At 47.9% G+C, this 17951-nt stretch overlaps 1 protein-coding gene across 2 annotated transcripts in view; it reads left to right on the top strand.

Annotated features, from left to right (window-relative positions):
* TMEM63A (transmembrane protein 63A) overlaps window positions 1–14665 on the top strand; it is a 34926-nt gene extending 20261 nt beyond the window's left edge. Inside the window, exons 10-23 of one of the 2 annotated variants that reach the window (XM_083175550.1) lie at window positions 1552–1632; window positions 2655–2778; window positions 4044–4177; window positions 4262–4399; window positions 5990–6143; window positions 6499–6605; window positions 7563–7649; window positions 8304–8369; window positions 8477–8639; window positions 9934–10039; window positions 10336–10503; window positions 11714–11826; window positions 12115–12177; window positions 13587–14665. In XM_083175550.1, coding sequence (XP_083031676.1) covers window positions 1552–1632; window positions 2655–2778; window positions 4044–4177; window positions 4262–4399; window positions 5990–6143; window positions 6499–6605; window positions 7563–7649; window positions 8304–8369; window positions 8477–8639; window positions 9934–10039; window positions 10336–10503; window positions 11714–11826; window positions 12115–12177; window positions 13587–13736 — 1654 coding nt within the window. In that variant the 3' untranslated portion in view covers window positions 13737–14665. The remainder of the gene's footprint in view (window positions 1–1551; window positions 1633–2654; window positions 2779–4043; window positions 4178–4261; window positions 4400–5989; window positions 6144–6498; window positions 6606–7562; window positions 7650–8303; window positions 8370–8476; window positions 8640–9933; window positions 10040–10335; window positions 10504–11713; window positions 11827–12114; window positions 12178–13586) is intronic. The other variant, XM_083175551.1, reaches the window with a different exon arrangement.
* The last annotated feature ends 3286 nt before the right edge of the window (window positions 14666–17951 follow it).

The following is a 17951-nucleotide window of genomic DNA, read 5'->3' on the forward strand; positions in this document are numbered from 1 at the left end:
GCACACATTAGTACAATACAGGAGACACAGAACATTACAGTGACTGAGACACTAGAACAGCACAGGTAACAGCAGCACAATGCTCAGTACACAATACAGCTGGGATGTAGGGAAGCAGAGGAGGTGTCTGCGTACTACCAGGGGCAGCGCTGTACATAGGGCACACATTGGTACAATACAGGGGACACAGAACATTACAGTGACTGAGACACTACAACAGCACAGGTAACAGCAGCACAATGCTCAGTACACAACACAGCTGGGATGTAGGGAAGCAGAGGAGGTGTCCGTGTACTACCAGGGGCAGCGCCGTGCAGAGGGTACACATTAGTACAATACAGGGGACACAGAACATTACAGTGACTGAGACACTACAACAGCACAGGTAACAGCAGCACAATGCTCAGTACACAATACAGCTGGGATGTAGGGAAGCAGAGGAGCTGTCCGTGTACTACCAGGGGCAGCGCCATACATAGGGCGCACATTAGTACAATACAGCTGGGATGTAGGGAAGCAGTGGAGGTGTCCGTGTACTGCCAGGGGCGGCTGCCGTTGGAAGAGATAATTGGTTACGAGTGAGAGGAGATGCAGGTATAGATGGTAGGTGAGTAGGAGAGAGCTGTATTTGAAGTGTGAGGACAGAGGGCTGTAAAAACAGAAGGGAAGAGGGCCCTGCTCCAAGGAGCTTGCAGTCTATAATACAACACGGCTGACATGAGGTGTGAGCAAGGAAGGAGGCCTGATGGCAGAAAGTGAGCATGGCAGGGATGGCCAGGACATAAGGCGGTGGGTAGGAAGAGTGGCCTCGGTACTAGTTTATATGGATGGGTGCATTTTGATGGGTGGGTTTTCAGTGCCCTTTTCAGCCTTTGCAAGGTCGGGGAGAGATTAATAAAGTGAGGGAGCTGCAGATGCAGCCAAACACCCCGCACAGGGCACTACAGACACCGGGCTGTGACTTTAACTGCACAGGAATTAATTTTAAACAAAACGTTGCAGGTGAAGATTAACGGAACTCAGAAAAAGCTGCGGCTGCATTTGAGCGCTAGTGGTCAGTGCCTCTGCCCAAAAGACAGCGGCTGCGGGGCTGGCTTATATACTCAATTCCGCTGCATACAAACCGCAGCAGTGACAGGATCCAGGCCGCCAGTCGCACGTCACGTAGATCAGTGACACCTACAAATGTTTTTTAGTCTTTCATCGGTTTATGTAAGCATAAGCGACGCTCTGCGCTGCAGAGTATCCTGGGACCTGGCCGACAGATACGTCATGTAGAGATGCTCCTAGGAGCAGAGTATGTGATGATCAGACAGAGGACCGGATGTAAAAGCTTCAGAAAGTAATAAAGTGGAGAGTGATATACAGCCAGCCAATCAGCTCCTACCTGACATTTATCAAACCCAGCCTCTAACTTGACATGAGCTGATTGGCTGGCTGTTAATCGCTCTCTCCACTTCATCACTTTTTGAAGCCTGATACATCTGGCCCAGATTGTGCTCCTGGTGTGTTATATTGTAATGACTGGATTAATGTTTGTTCCTCTGCCAGTGAGGCCTATCCTACGTGTCGAGTGCTGGAGGTACAACTGTGCTATGACGTAGCCGACCTCATCCAGATCGCCAGCAAGAGGTAACGCAATCCTATAAACAAGCATTATACGCGGCAGTGCCGTTACTGCAGAGAGCGCTGGCGGAGTAGGCAATACAGCTATGTAATGTGCTCGCTACTGCTATATATAGCGCGCTATGCTTTACGTCTTCTGCCATATATCACGGCTGTGTGGTAGTTGTGGTAAGTTCCCGACTTTCCACTTTACCCAGAATAAAGCAAGACCAGTCCAAGTGTTTAACAGTGAGAAAGTCCTTTTGCTGCATTGTCTTTTCTGCCCAGCACGTGGGATCTCTGGTGCAGGTGTATTAAGCCGGGTGAAGTGATAAAGTGGCCGGTGATAAGGCAACATCCAGTCAGCTCCTAAATGACATTTTTCAAACCCAGCCTCTAACGACACTTAGGCGCTGAGTGGCTGCTGTGTTATCACCTTATACTTTATCACTTCACCCGGCTCAGTACATCTGGCTCAATGTTTGTAGTCTAGGGCGGGATGTTCTGTGATCTGCCTCCCATATTCTCCGCCGCACCTCGCTGGGCTTCACATTCTTACTAATTGCATATGCGATTAGTAACACAAGGGACAGCTCTTGTGATCAGAGTTATCTTTTGTGATGCGGCTCTGGACTTCCGGGTCTGAGACCCAGGAGTCCCTCTGCGCATGAGTAGAGTGCCGGTGCCGGCCACGGGGCATGCTGGGAGGGATCCGTGATGATCCCTCACACAGTGCTGCAGTAAGAAGCCCATTATCTGTAGGGAATCGCCAGCAAATGCTGCTGTGCCCCGACGGAGAGGCATTAGAGCATTTGGAAATGCGGTAAAACCCGATAACATTTTACCGCATTTCTGTTTTAGAGCGTCCCGTCCCAAGTCGTTTAAAACGTTTTAGACACATTTTGTTCTAACGCCATCGGTCGCACACACACACACACGGTGAAAGTATAACTACACAAGCATGGTGTCAAAATAAGTTACAGCTTTACATAAGATTATTAGCAAATTATCTTACCATTATATTTGTAGATTTATTTTTTCTTTTGTAGGAAAAAAGCAGAGAAAAGCCTGGTATATTACAGGAAACTGCACAACAGAACGGGCGAGCTTCATTTCATTAACCCCAAACCCTGCGGGCAGCTGTGCTGCTGCGTGACGCGGAACTGTCAGCGGGTAGGTACCCAGTTATCAGGTGGTGGTGCTCGAAGAGAAGAGTCCAACTAGTGGACAAATAGTGTATTGCAGCATGCAGGTGGCATCCAGGTCAGAATGGGTCGTTGGATCAACCACCTTTAGATCGACAGGGTCTGAAGGTCGACACAAGCGTAACGTCGACAATGGGAAGGATGACATTCAAAAGGTCGACATGAGTTTTTCCATGGTCTTTTTTTGTTCCGAATTTTGACATGGACACCATCTAAGTGTACCATGTCCCTTAGCATTTGATTCTCCCCCCACGCCGTAGTGGATGGTAGGGGATGAAATACTGCCTGTCGGCACGTCTGCTCGAAAAACTTGAAAAAACTCATGTCAACACTTTGACTGTGGACCTTTTCATTGTCGAACCTAATACTTGTGTCGTCCTTCAGCCCCTGTTGACCTTACCCATGTTGACCTAATTCAGGTGTCGACCTTCAGTTGTTGACCCTCAGTTGTTGACCTAATGACGCTTTTACCTGGGAATGTCGGCAGTGTCCAGGTCGACAATGACAAAAGGTGGACATTAGGTCAATATGGAAAAGTTTGCCACATAAAAAGGTTGGCATGAGTGTTTCATGTATTTTGGTGGCACTGATGACCTGGAACCCTCCCAATCCTGGTCCACGTGCATCATAAAATTGTGAAAAAAACATGTCAGTCTTTTCTTGTGTTGACCATTGACGTGGACATTTTGCTTGTGTGGACCTTTTGTCAGTGCAGACCTAGCACCCTTTTTCAATGTTGACCTTTTTGTGTTGACTTAGACAGTGTAGATCTATCATCCGGAACCAGTCTGGCTGGGCCCAGGGGCTGCCGGTGCCGGCGTTTTATCCATGTGTACAGTAATTTGTCTTTTTATGAAAAAAAAAAAACATTTCTGGGGATGCAGTTTAAATCCCGGCGTTCAGAATCCCGACGCTGGAATCCCGACCGCCGAAATCCCGACACTTTCTCCCTCCGTGGGTGTCCACGACACCCCTGGAGGGAGAATAAATTAGCGTGCCGAGCGTAGCGAGCCCGCAAGGGGGGGCGATCCACGTCCCCCCCCTTGTCGGGATTTCAGCGGTCGGGATTTTGAACGCCGGGATTTCATACTGAATCCCATTTCTGCCGCACAACGTAATCTGGGTTCCAATTCTATTCCGGGACTCTCCCTGTAATCCCTTTCCATCTGTAATGCCCGTGCTCTGATCAGTCCTATGCGTGTCCATTTGTCCTGCGACATCTCGCACACCTAGGTGGAAGCTATGGAGTATTACAAACATATGTCCGATTTGCTGGAGGAAGAATTCACGGCGAAGCTGGAGCTGTTCCGCAACGTGTCCATCGGAATCGCTTTCGTGACATTTTCGGAAAAATCCATGGCCACCTTGTAAGTACGGGCCCAGGCTCCAGGGTGTCCCGCTAAGACCCATCTGTGGGGCCGATACCAAGCCCTTGTTCTTGATTTTTACAGCATCCTCAAAGACTTCAACGCCATCAGATTCCACGGGTGTAAGATGGTCACCGAGCCGCAGCCGTCCAGGTTCAGCGCGCAGCTGGACGTCTCCCGCTGGTCTGTCGCCTACGCCACCTACCCCGAGAATGTTTCATGGTAATCTGACAATACGTCATTAATATATTACATTATACAACTGCGCACTAGTTCCGTTATCAGACGGGACATTTCTCCATAGTCCGCTGTACAGGCTTCTTTGTGTCAGTGGTATAAGATCATCGTGCCGACAGTTTCCTCTCTGAGGAACAGATGTATCAAGCTTCAAAAAGTGATAAGCAACCAGCCAATCAGCTCCTACCTTTAATTTTTCAAATCAAGCCTGGAACATGACAGGTAGGAGCTGATTGGCTGGTTATTATCACTCTCCAATTTATCACTTTTTGAAGCTTGATACATCTGGGCCTGAGACAGCGGAGGGCCCTCTGGCTGACTTTCGAACCTTTGTTACCACCTCCCTCTGAGCATCTTGAGGGGAAATTTACTAAGATGGCCGTTCTATTTCACATAGGAGGTTGTTATTGGCAACCAATCAGATACTATCTCTTCTCTTCTAGAAGTTGCTAAATAAATAAAAAGTAGATTCTGATTGGTTGGCCATAGCAACATCTCATGTGAAAAAGAACGGCCATCTTAGTAAATGTTGGCCCTTGTATGTGATGGCAGCGTAACTGGAGGTTTAATCCACCTCCATGCGCTCATGTTATCTCTTTTCAGCATAATGGTTGCTAGCAGGAACACCGGGGTAAAATCTGTTCCTCATGCCCATGGAGGGGGGCCATCTTAGACATTGGTGAGGTGGGTAGGCTGACCTGTCCTGGACGTCTGTCGCAGACAGCCCTCTAGAATAACATTGGGAAGAGACCCTGTTACTCCGTACCAGAACCTAAACCGCAACATATGCAGGGGGTGTCTGTGTATGGGTCTGGGGGAGGGGGGCAGCATGCAGCTAGTGATAGACTTAGGATGCAGACCACAAGCCGTCACCAGCCAGCCTCATTCTGTGTAACCTGCACCATTTCTGCTACTGCTAGATATTCACTGGTTACAGCAGCAGGTTTTTATTTTTAGTAAGCAGTGCTCCTATTGGGTCTTAATATTGCGTTGTTGTCTATTATGTATTGATTCTATAATAAGAGCGCAGGATTTTAGCACCTAATGCCCAGTAAGTGCCAGCGGCAGCACTATGGCAATGTCATACCCACCAACATGACCCATTCCATTAGGTACAAAATGCTCTGTTCCTGGACTTCCCTGCCAGTGGCAGCTACAGAGGTTGGATTCCAGCATAGTCCAAAATTCAAAAAGAGGGGTCACATCAACTGCCAGTGAGTCCAGGACAGTGATGTTTGGGGTGGCAGTATATGTGGCTCCCCTTTATGTTTATTGGACTGTGCTGCAGCCCCACCTCTGTAACTGCCACTGGCAGGGAAGTCCAGGAACAGAGTATTTTGCACCTAATGGAATGGGTCATGTTGGGAACACTAACACTACCATGTTGGGGTAGTGCGGCTGTAGCTTATAAAGTGGACCCGCACTTAAATTGCTCAATCCGGCGCCATCTAGTGGCTGCCTGTACTAAAACACTTGAACCCCCCCCCCCCCATAGAGGTAAGGAGCAGTGTTCGTCTCTTACAATATAGGGTTCTTGTGTCAGATCTTCAAAGTGTTTGTTTTCCCCGTGATTAGGGGTAATCTCTCGGTGCAGGGAATAAAGTGGTGGGCCCGCTTCCTGGGGATTAATTTCTGCCTCTTCATCGTGCTCTTCTTCCTGACGACCCCGTCCATTATCATCACCACCATAGACAAGTTCAACGTCACGAAGCCCATCTACTACCTGAACGTAAGTAGCGTCGGCAGGGGGCTCTCAGCCGGAGGGTTTGTAGCTGTGAATTAAATAGCCGTTATGGTAAATATGACATATGGTATCGTGTACAGAGCAACAGCAAGAGATTAAATAGAAAGCAGACATAGGCTCAGCAATGAGCGAGGATAAATCTGCCACAATGGTAACGTATATATATGGAAGCGTGCACAGAGCAACAGAGAGAGAGCTTTGTTAAACAGAGCACAGAGTGTGGGTGGAGAAATGGGCTGCCGCAGGGAGCAATGTCCCAGCATTAGAGTGCAGCCATAGGGTACAGTGTGGAGGGGAAGGAGAATAATGCAGTGACTGCCCTACATCTGCTGTCTTACAGAACCCGATCATCAGCCAGTTCTTCCCCACACTCCTGCTGTGGTCGTTCTCCGCCCTGCTCCCCACCATCGTATACTACTCCACCCTCTTCGAAGCTCACTGGACAAAGTAAGATATCAATTTGGCAGAAGCTGATGAAATCTCATTAGGAAGTAAAATAGGGTATGAGTCATTGGGTCGACCACCGAAGGTCAACATACATGGCTAAGGTCGACCAGTCAAAATGTCGACATTAGTTTTTCATGTTTTTTTATCCCGAATGTCAATATACTAGATATGGACACCGTCTAAGTGTACCGCGTCCGCTCTCCATGCTTCGGGCACAATATTTTACTCTCCGCCATGCCGCCGTGGATGGTAGAGAATGAAATACTGCGTGTCGGCACTTGTTGGCTAAAAATTTTTTTTTTAAAAACTCATGTAGGATCGACCTAGTGGCTGTAGCCTGTAAAATATAGATTAGGAATTACTTCATATACACCCAGAAATGTAAAGCTCAATGTGATAAACACGTTCCCCCACTATAATGGCCACTAGTGCGTTCAGTTCTGAAGATGTCGGCAGCAAGGCAATGACACTGATTATATAGAAGTTGGGTGGGGTCACACGAGCTGTTCACACAGGAAAAAAAAAGCTCTTTACTTCAAGCTGGCAGCAGAACCACCGTGAAGCTCTGTATAATATCTTACTTAGCAGTTCTTCAGCTGCTTGTCTGACAGATGCAGGAGAAATGGGAAGCGTTTTCCTGCTGGCCCGGAGCAGTGATACTGCTTGATCATGTGACTCTTTCTTGGGGAACTTTTTCACTCTGGTAAAATGTCAGCATCAAAGCCTGTGTGGCAGCACTGTAATGTAACCAATCCCCAATGAGGAGAAGCAGGCATACCAACCACTGTGCATCATCCTCTGTAGAGTGTATCTGACCATGTGCAGGTTGGTATATTCCTAATATGCCCCCAGCTTGGTATGTACGATGTAGAAGTGAGGATATATGTCAGTTATCTGATTATAGTTTCATATTCATGAGTTGTGCTGTTTATACTGGGTACACTTGTCTCTATACAGATCTGCAGAGAACAGAATTATGATGCATAAACTGTACATCTTTCTGATTTTTATGGTGCTAATTTTGCCTTCACTTGGACTCACCAGGTTAGTTATATTTGGTATGTTTACTGCCTGCCTCAGCTTTCTGCCTGCCTGATGTGCTTGCTACCTGCCCCTGCTTTCTGCCTGCCTGATGTGCTTGCTGGATACCTGCCTGCCCCTGCTTTCTGCCTGCCTGATGTGCTTGCTGGCTACCTGCCTGCCCCTGCTTTCTGCCTGCTTGATGTTCTTGCTGGCTACCTGCCTGCCCCTGCTTTCTGCCTGCCTGATGTGCTTGTTTTTTACCTGCCTGTCCTTGCTTTGTCTATCTGCTGTGCTTGTTGGCTACCTGCCTGTCCCCGCTTTATGTCTGCCTGCCTGATGTGATGCTGACTACCTGCTTGTCCCTGGTTTCTGCCTGCCTGATGTGCCTGTCTTCTACCTACCTGTCCCTGCTTTATGTCTGCCTGCCTGATGTGCTTGCTGGTTACCTGCCTGCTGTGCTTGCTGACTACCTACCTGCTGTTCTGCTTCTGGCCTTTCCGAGCTGTTTTCTTGCCCTAGTCGCTGTCTCTATGTCCGTTCTGTCAGTGTGACTGTATGACAATAAAGGAGGATTGTAGTAATTGTTCCTGTGGCTTATCGGACCCTGCCTCACCTGAGCTTCTCCAAGCCCCATTCCCAGCCAGGACCTCTCACCTTCTTTCTCCCCGTCTACAGTTTAGATGTCTTCTTCCGTTGGCTGTTTGACAAATCTCTAGATACGAATGGTGCCCTGAGACTGGAGTAAGTAGTTCTGTTTTCAGACATTGCTATTACACAGCACTAGTGGGGATCATTGTCTCTGCACGGCCAGGAGAACGATGGCTTATTATGGGACATTTCCATTTCAGGTGCGTCTTTCTCCCTGACCAAGGAGCCTTCTTTGTGAATTACGTGATCGCCTCGGCTTTCGTTGGGAACGTGATGGAGCTTTTGCGCCTTCCTGGACTCATCTTATACACTATCCGCATGTTGACGGCCAAGTCTGTCGCGGAGAGGCGGAACATAAAGCAGGTACACGGAGCATTCTAGTGACCCGCACAAAGCTGGGAGCCGCAAGCATCCTGATAAACAGTATATACAATACAGGGGGCATTATAGTGACCGCTACAGAACACAGAACATTATAGTGACCCTTGTACAGCTCAGACAAGGCCGTAATGTGTGTTGCACAATATAGAGCGTATGCAATACACAATTAGAGCATTCTAGTGACCTCTAGTGTCTGAATTGCAGGGATGGTTTTAGCGACGAAACAATGCAGAGAGCATTCAAATGAATGGTCCACAATACAGAGGATATCCCAGTGAGTGATAAATAATATAGATAATATTCTAGTGACTTCTGCACATCACATAGAGCTTCCTAGTTACCACTGTTGTCTTTATAACACAAACCATCCCAAATCTATGGGGGTTTTACTATCCAAATTCCAATTCGGTGGCACCTTCATAATCCAGTCTCCCACAACCATCAGACCCAGTACACAACACTGAGATGATTGGATACGTCTCCTCCATCATCAGTTGGTATGGTGTAATTTGTGCACTCGCTCATTGGTCCATGTATTAACTGTGCAGCCATGTAGTTTGCAGTCATGTGGTTCAAGGTCATGCCTGGCGCAGAGGTAGACAGAGGCTCCTGAGATGTGCAGCTAGTGGCATTTAAATCCGCACAACTGGAACAGTCAGGGAGCATCCGTTGCCAGTCTGTTCAGGAGTCGCTGCTGGCCTCTACACCATTTGCTGCCACAAGCGAGTTGGACCAGTCTGGGTGAAGATGTCCTGCAGTCCACCATCTCAGTCCATGGATGGGAAGGAAAGAGAACATAAATTAAGGTGCCCATACACCTTACAATTATTGAATACAATATCGCATCTCCTTGCGTCTTGGTTTTGCGATGAGATCTAGTACAAAAAGAATGTGCTGCACATCCTTTTGTACTAGATCTCATCTCATCTCATCTCATTGCAAAACCGATATGCGATGAGATGCGATATTGTATACAACAATTGTAAGGTGTATGGGCACCTTTAGGAACATGACAGACCATCTGGTGCAACCCACGGCTCTCGAGCTGCGGTGAAACTACGTATATCCAGCATGCCTTGCCACAGTTGTAGCATTCCCTAATAGCAAAACTGTGGCAAGGCATGCTGGGACTTGTAGTTTCACAACAGCTGGAGAGGGCACGGGTTGGCCAAGGCCTGGTCTGGTGGGAGATGAGGGACGTACAGTCAGCACCTATGACATCTGCTGGTGAATCAGTTTATGCGTCCTGTACTGATTATTGTATGTTGTCTTGTAGAACCAGGCTTTTGATTACCAGTATGGAGCAATGTATGCTGGGATGCTTTGTGTGTTCACCGTCATCATGGCGTACAGCATCACGTGTCCAATCATTGTGCCTTTCGGTAAGTTACAGAATAATCGTAGAGGCTTAGCCCAATGATAGCTGACCTGCAGCTGCCATAGAGGCTTAGCCCAGTGCCACGCAGTTGCCGCCGGTTGTCCGCAGGAGGGTGGGTAGGATTTAGAGACCGGTTGTAGATGATCCCAGGAGGTGGAGATTCTACATACGGGACTGAAGTTCTAAAATAACATTTTAGTAAAGCAGCCATGCTGTATGTTCCGGGGGAAACGGTTTTCTGCATCATCCTCTGTTTACATTGATGAATTATTAATATTTGTTGGGGCTTTTACCCCCCAGGTCTGATCTATATGTTGATGAAGCATATTGTGGATCGCCACAACCTGTACTACGCTTATCTGCCCACCAAGCTGGACCGGAAAATCCACTTTGCCGCTGTCACACAGTCCATGGCCGCCCCCATTCTGTGCCTCATGTGGATGTTTCTGTTCTCACTTTTACGGATGGGTAAGGGAGCTCATTCTTCCGATTCATTTGGTGTTACTTAAAAAGTTATGTAAATGTGATTTCTAATTATAATTTTTTTTAAATAAATTTGCAAAAATCTCGCCAAAACTTTTTTCAGATTGTCATTATGGGGTATTGGGGCAGATGTATTAAGCCTTAACAAGAGATAAATGCAAGTGTGATAAGGAGAGATTAATGTCCAGCCAATCAGCTGCTAACTGCCATGTTACAGCCTATGTTTGAAATAATTCAGTAAGGAGCTGATTGGATGGACTTTTATATCTTCTTATCACTCTTGAATTTATCTCTTGTTAGGGCTTAATACATCTGCCCCAGTGTGTGTAGAATTTTGAGGGAAAAATAAATTTATTACATTTTGCGATAAGACTGTAATGGGCCCCATACATCAGCAATCACAATTTATGGATTTCCAGAAACAGGGATTTTTTGGCCAGATAAATGGATTCTACAATCTATCTGACTTTGCCCACACATTACAGATTTATTTCAGTGATCGGCAGATTTTTCCATCTAAAGATTGCATCTTCATATCTGGAAATTGCCCAATCGATTGTCATTTCAGCTGTTCATAATGTAAATAGATGAAGAAGACGAATTGGGAATGCCCACACATATAAAAAAGATCCGCAGATAATACCAGATTATTAAATATGTTTAAAAACCTGATTAAGCAATCGATTTGGCGATTTTGATTGGGATTGCCAAAAGGGGGAGCCCACACATCTAAAATTAATTGTGGCAATCATCTCCATATCTGAAAATTGTCACAATTAATTGCCGATGTATGGGGCCCTTTACATAACAAAATGTTGAAAAAAGCGAAGTATTCACAATACTTTCCGGATGCACTTTATATTCCTATGAAACTGCAAAAATTACAATATTGTTATTGTCTTATTCCAGTGATGGCTGACCTTGACACTCCAGCTGTTGTGGAACTACACATTCCAGAGTGCCCTGCATCAGTTTTTCTATTAGGCCATGCTAGAACTGATGCACGGCATGCTGGGATGTGTAGTTCAACAACAGCTGGAGTGTCAAGGTTAGCCATCACTGTCCTATTCCGTACTCTTAGCCGCTGGGATCGTCCGCCGCCTGTTCCTGACCCTGGTGGTCATTGCCGCAGGTAATAAGAATCTCAGTCAGCTGCAGGAACTTCCTAATGGAGATTTTTTTGGGGTTTCTCTAGGATTCAAAGCGCCGACGCTCTTCACTCTGGTTATTGTGACCGTGACCATCCTGGTCAGTGTCCTGTACTCCTGTTTTGGATGCTTCAAACATCTCAGTCCCTTCAACTACAAGGTGGGAGTTTTTTTTGTGAATAAACCTAGAATGATGGATAATGGGAAGTGCTGCAAGAACAGTAAATTGTTTGCTAATATATTTTTTATTTGCAAAAACAAACTTGTGCTGAAGTACCGCCAAGGTGCCAGGGGTGGCGCTGTTCATCACTTCTGTCAGTGGGTAGCGTTGTTGCAAGTCTGTTCCAATGGGCATGCGAGTCCTTCTGCATGAGGAATTATGCTGGATGTAGGCGTTTAATCAGTAAATTTGGCTTCTTACCCCAGTATTGTTGGTTTGATTATTTAGATACTGGAATCACGGCCGGGGACGGAGACACCAGTTGACGATGTCGCCCCCAGAAAAACACAGGTGAGTTATGACGTGATTTATGTAATAGTGCCACCTGCTGACACATGCTGTAGCCTCAAGTGGGTGGTTGGGGGGTGATTGGGGGGCGGGCTGGGAAGTGTATTGGGGGGCTCATTCACTAGCGTTTGAGATATCCTAAGAATTGTCAATTCCACAATTTCTTATGTCCCCTATTAGTGTCTGGGGACAATTACTCACGTGGTGGTGCTCCCTGGAGAGTCTGTTGGATGTGAATGAGGGAAAGACAGGCACTCCCTTGTTGGGGGGGGGAACTCTTTAGTTTGTGTATAAAACTTAGGCAATAGGGGTGGTTGTTAGGCTGTGGGAGGGGTGGGTTAGGCACCAGGGGAACGATTAGGCTGTGGGAGGGGGAGAGTTAGGCACTAGGGGAAGGGTTAGGCTGTTGGAGGGGACAGTTAGGCAATAGGGGGGTTGTTAGGCTGTGGGAGGGGAGGGTTAGGCACTAGGGAGAGGGTTAGGCTGTGGGAGGGGAGGTATAGGCAATGGGGGGGTTGTTAGGCACTAGGGGGACGGTTAGGCTGTTGGAGGGGGGAGGGTTAGGCACTAGGGGGAGGGTTAGGCACCAGAGGAACGATTAGGCTGTGGGGGGGGGGGGGGGGGGGGGGGGGAGGAGGGTTAGGCACTAGGGGAAGGGTTAGGCTGTGTGAGGGGACAGTTAGGCAATATGGGGGGTTGTTAGGCTGTGGGAGGAGGGGGTTAGGCTGTGGGAGGGGAGGGTTAGGCACTAGGGAGAGGGTTAGGCTGTGGGAGGGGAGGGTTAGGCAATGGGGGGGTTGTTAGGCACTAGGGGGACAGTTAGGCTGTTGGAGGGGGGAGGGTTAGGCACTAGGGGGAGGGTTGCACTTTGGGAGGGGAGGGTTAAGCACTAGAGGGGGTTTTAGGCTGTGGGAGGGGGAGGGTTCGGCACTAGGGGGAGTGTAATGGGTTGAGGCTAAGCACAGGTTGGAGGGTTAGGTTACAGAAATTTTATCAGTGTCAACATGAAATATATTTATATTCTTTTTTTTTTTTATTGTCTCTACAGAAGACCACATCCCCCTGTTTCCCATGCACTAACATAAGGTCATTGTGGAAATTGACAAATCCCACAGTAGTAGATTCTTTGTGGTCTCTGTTGGCCAAGTGGAGAAGCCTTGTAATGTTGCTCTGCCATAGTTTGGAGGGGATACAGACTGGTGGGTAGCAGAACTGCACTGTTCTAATATATTTATATTCTTAATATCAACCCCACCATTAGGAAAAGTGCCTCGCTGTAGATACAGGGCTGTGAGTTATGGGCTTTTGCTGCAGAGCCGTATATATGTGTAATAATAGGTGATCTGGAACAATTTCTGTTAATGTTTGATATATGAAATAATTTCTATTAACTCATTTTACTGTCCTTTCAGATGTATGTGCCCAATGTATTGGTTGCTGTTCCTTCTGAGGACACTGCTCTGGATAAAGGATCCCCCCAGTCGTATGGATCCGTAGAAGTTACGGAAGCACCTGTTATAGCACCCAGCGATTCTGTAGGTAACTCTCCTGAGACGGAATGACCAGGAATGAACCACAAGGGGGAGACTTTGCGTCATGGTGTCAGTAATGATGACCAGGAATAATCACAAGGGGGAGACATTGCACCAAGATCATGATGTCAGTGATGATGACCAGGAATAACCACAAGGGGGAGACATTGCACTATAATCATGATGTCGGTGATGGTTACAGACTCATGAGAGAGAACAGATTCAGCATATAATGCAGCTGTTACTTTTGGAAATATTGGGAGCTGTCCACATGATAGCGGGCAGCACTTGCAGCTGTTCACCACAAGGGGGAGACACATGATTGTATTACCTCTGTATATTTACACTTCAGGATATTGTGAAAGGGAAGAAACCGGCCGTGTGGACTCTCAAGAAATGGGAAAAGACACTTTTATGTGTGTCGTAATGAGAAGCGTCTCTGTGTACACACGTCTCACGTATTGAAGATCATGGAGGTGGGGGGGCTGGATTTAACCTTTGCTGCTCTGCGGCAGCCTACAGCAAAGACTTACAAAAGTACATTTAGAATATTACAATGGACCCATTACGTGCACCTTTTGTTACTGTATATTTGGAGTTTGGGAAGCAGCCATGTTTGTATGGTCTTCTTGTTACATCATAATTTTATTTTTAGTTGGGGGGGTCCTCACAAAAGCCACAGCGAGTATTAAAGGGTTCTTTAAATCTGGAAGCAGGAGACATCTCCCTGCGTAGGTCACGGCATAAAATGGCTGCCACACTATGTGCCTTATATGAAGTAGAACATGGCCGCCGGGGTCCGGAAAGCAGCTGTTTGCCTTCTTTATTCAGCTGAATCAGACGACGATGGACCGTTGCGGACAACACCGGCTATTGTGCCTTATTCCTTGTAGCTTTTATAAATGTTTATTTTGCTGTATATTTTCCTATCGCTAGTAATGAAGACTATATTATTATTACTTATTATTATTTTTTGGTGGCACAAGGTCGTACTTGTGGTAAACATTCCAGTGGCGTAACAATAGGTTATTGGGTGGCTTGTGGGTGCTGGAGATCTGCTAGTTAACATTGCTGGTGCCAGGTAACTGCTACTACCTGCTCAGGGGATTCCCCAGTCTGTTCCGCCTCTTTTCCACCTGCGTCCTACCTCTGTCCACCCGTACCGCTGGGGTCCCATTGCACCTGCAGGCAATGAAAATATCCCTCCCAAAATGGCTGCCAGGTTCTATAATAACTGGCCCGGCATTTGAGGACAGAGGTTAAACGGGAGGGAATCCTCTGACAGATCCGAGCAGCCATATGGGGGAATTCACCTACAGCGGTGGTGCAGTATTTATAGCCCTAGCGTTATGTATATATGGACACCCACACAGATACGTCAGTCTGCACATTTGCCTCACAGTACATACCCTGGTTAACTGGCTGGAATGACACCGTTGTGAGATAGAGCCAGCTTATGGATGGATACGTACTGTCAGTATACAAGTGTATCATCCATACTATCAAACGATTGCTATTTCAGTAGCGGTTTGACAGGTGTGTTGCAGCCATGCAGCACAGCCAATGTGTTGGCATGTTTGGAGACGTGTACAGACAATCTGCCAACAGCTTATCGGGCAAATAATGCCTGCCCAACTGCGATGCTAAGACTGTCATGTTGCACAGATGCCTCGTAAGTGGGCGTAGTTCACATATTCCGTCGCTCTGTGTCAGCATGTCGGCAAGTTGCCAGAGATAATTCAGTCCTGGTTTTAAGGCTATCCATGCTTGAGCACAAGGGATGAACACAAAATTAATGCTGTAATAATGATATAATCGCTGCTCAACTGGGGCTATCCTTAAGACCAGGCCTGTATGGGTGCCTTGAGGCCCGAGTTTGGCAAACACCAATAGTTTTACACCCAACTGCTGCTAGTGGCCAGTGCTGCATACAATAGTGGGGAACGCCAGCTGTAACGTAAGGTGGCTAATAACTCATACTGGTCTGTATGCTTAGGCAGAATGGTGCCCTAGCGCCCAACCAGTGTAGGAGCTGCCCAGGCTGTGCCAGTTACATAAACTTTGGGTAAAAGTGTATTGGAGGAATTAAAGAGGAGGAGGGGGGTTTCAAATTGTTATTTTCTTGTTAAATGCCATGAAATGAGGTGCCCGCTTGCAGATATTTTGTGGATTGGACAAAACATTACTGAGAGGGTGATCTATCAACAAAACCTCCAATATTTATTGTCTCCGATGTGATGATATTTTCGGCATCCCGGGAATCTGTTACAGAACGTTGCAGCGATGAAATCTACACGTTGCACTTGGACTTTGTAAGTGGGTGAGAATCTATTTATAGAACCATAGGGGACGCGGATCACAGCTCCCCCCGCTGGGGAACAGCTGCAGGTGACAGACGCAGATACTTCAAAGACAACTGGCTGAGCCTCTAGCCGGCTCCTGGGACAGCTGCGCGTCTGAGCAGCACATGCTGGGAACAGGCAGACGGTGATTCCCAGGGGGCATGCGGAGCCCCTGCACGCGTCACTGGGGGTGTTATCCCCTATACAGACACCTTTAGCTGTTGTGGAACTAGCATGTACTCCAATACCCTCAATGCACACATTCTCTATTTGTATTAGTAACTTTGTTCACTAATACCCCTTTCACATCGCACATAATTAACCCCTTGGGTGGTATGCACGGAAATTGCGCTGCCGCAGCGGGCTGTCCCGGAAAATTTTCGGGCATACCACTAATATGCAATAGGTGGGTGCCAGTGGTGTCCAGGTGTGCACCACCTCTAGAGCCCCCCCTCAACCCGTCACACCCCCCCATTACCTCTACTCCGGCGATCATACGCTGAAGCTCCCCTGAACCCTTCTTCCACAGCCACCATTTACTTTACAGCAGTGACGTAGACGGCAGGCTTAGGAATGTTCGAGGCGGCTGGGGGAGTTCAGGCTCCCGAGCCGCCGCGAACATCCTGAGCCTGCTGCTTGTGGCCGACAGCTGGGGCAGTGGCAGGGGAGCTCTAGTGTACAAACGCCGGAGAAGAGGTGAGAGGGGGCCCCTATAATCTGTGGTGGGTTTTGCTGGGGCAGGACAATCCTGCCCTAGTAGGTTTGTCCTGCCCCAGCAAAACCCACCACTCAAGGGGTTAATGGGATCATGCCGTTCAACCCGTTAATTGGTGCGGTGTGAAAGGGGTTACTGGTTGCAGCTAACCGGTAGCAATATGAACCGGGTAAAAGGAAGGGTTCTTACCAGTTCGTTGCCGGGGTGCTGTGTAGTGTTAACAGGTTAAACCGTTAAACCTTTTTCCCGTTCACACTATGGAGGAGGCAGCGCTTGGAGCAGTGCCAGCTCTAACCGCTGCCTGTGCCCCTGATGAAGCAGCGGCGCCCCGCCGCACCCCCTATGACGTCAGCAAACCGACACTGAAACTGGTGCGACTTTGCATTTGCGGTCTGAAGGCGGTATAAGAGATCTGCAGAACTGTGACTTAGAGGGCTATTTATTAAGCTGTGGATGGAGATAAAGTACCAGCCAGTCAGCACTACCATGTTACATGCTGTGTTTGAACAATGACATTTAGGAGCTAAATAATTGGTACTTTAGGGGTTATTCAGACCTGATCGTTGCTCTGCTAAATTGCAGAGCCATGCAATCAGGTATCCGCCATCCAGCAACAGTGAATTCCCGCTCCGTCCAATCCAGTGAATTGTTTAGCAGGGCTTGCACGCAGCTGTAACAGTGATTCTCTGCAAACCCATTCACACGCTGCTCACCGTCCAATGATTCCCCAGTGTGTGCAGTCTGTGCGTAGCCCAGGACTTACTCAGCCAGTGCAATAGAAACAGGCTGATCGGGGCCGAAGCTGACATCACATGACTTCCCCTCACACACCTGGCCACGCCCTCACCATGGAATGATTTCCCAGTGTGCGCAGTCTGTGTGTAGCCCAGGACTTACTCAGTGGCTGCGCTAGAAACAGGCTGATCAGGGGCGGAGCTAGGGAAGCCAATCCCAGGGCATTTTTTCAATCCCAGGATTCGGGATTGAAAAATGCTCAATCCCGGGATTGGCTTCCCTAAAAAAAATGCCCCGCATGTTTACCTGGTTGCCGGGTGGGGTCACCGGAAGGGTGGGCGGGGAGCCGGGAGGGGTCTCAGGGAGCAAGGAGCCGGGTGGGTAGGCAGAAGCAGACAGGAAGCCGGGTGGGGGAGAGACGAGATAGTTGTCCCTGAGCCGGGTGGGTAGGCG

This window comes from Crinia signifera, chromosome 3 (assembly GCF_055691185.1).
Source record: "Crinia signifera chromosome 3, ASM5569118v1, whole genome shotgun sequence".
NCBI lineage: Eukaryota > Metazoa > Chordata > Amphibia > Anura > Myobatrachidae > Crinia > Crinia signifera.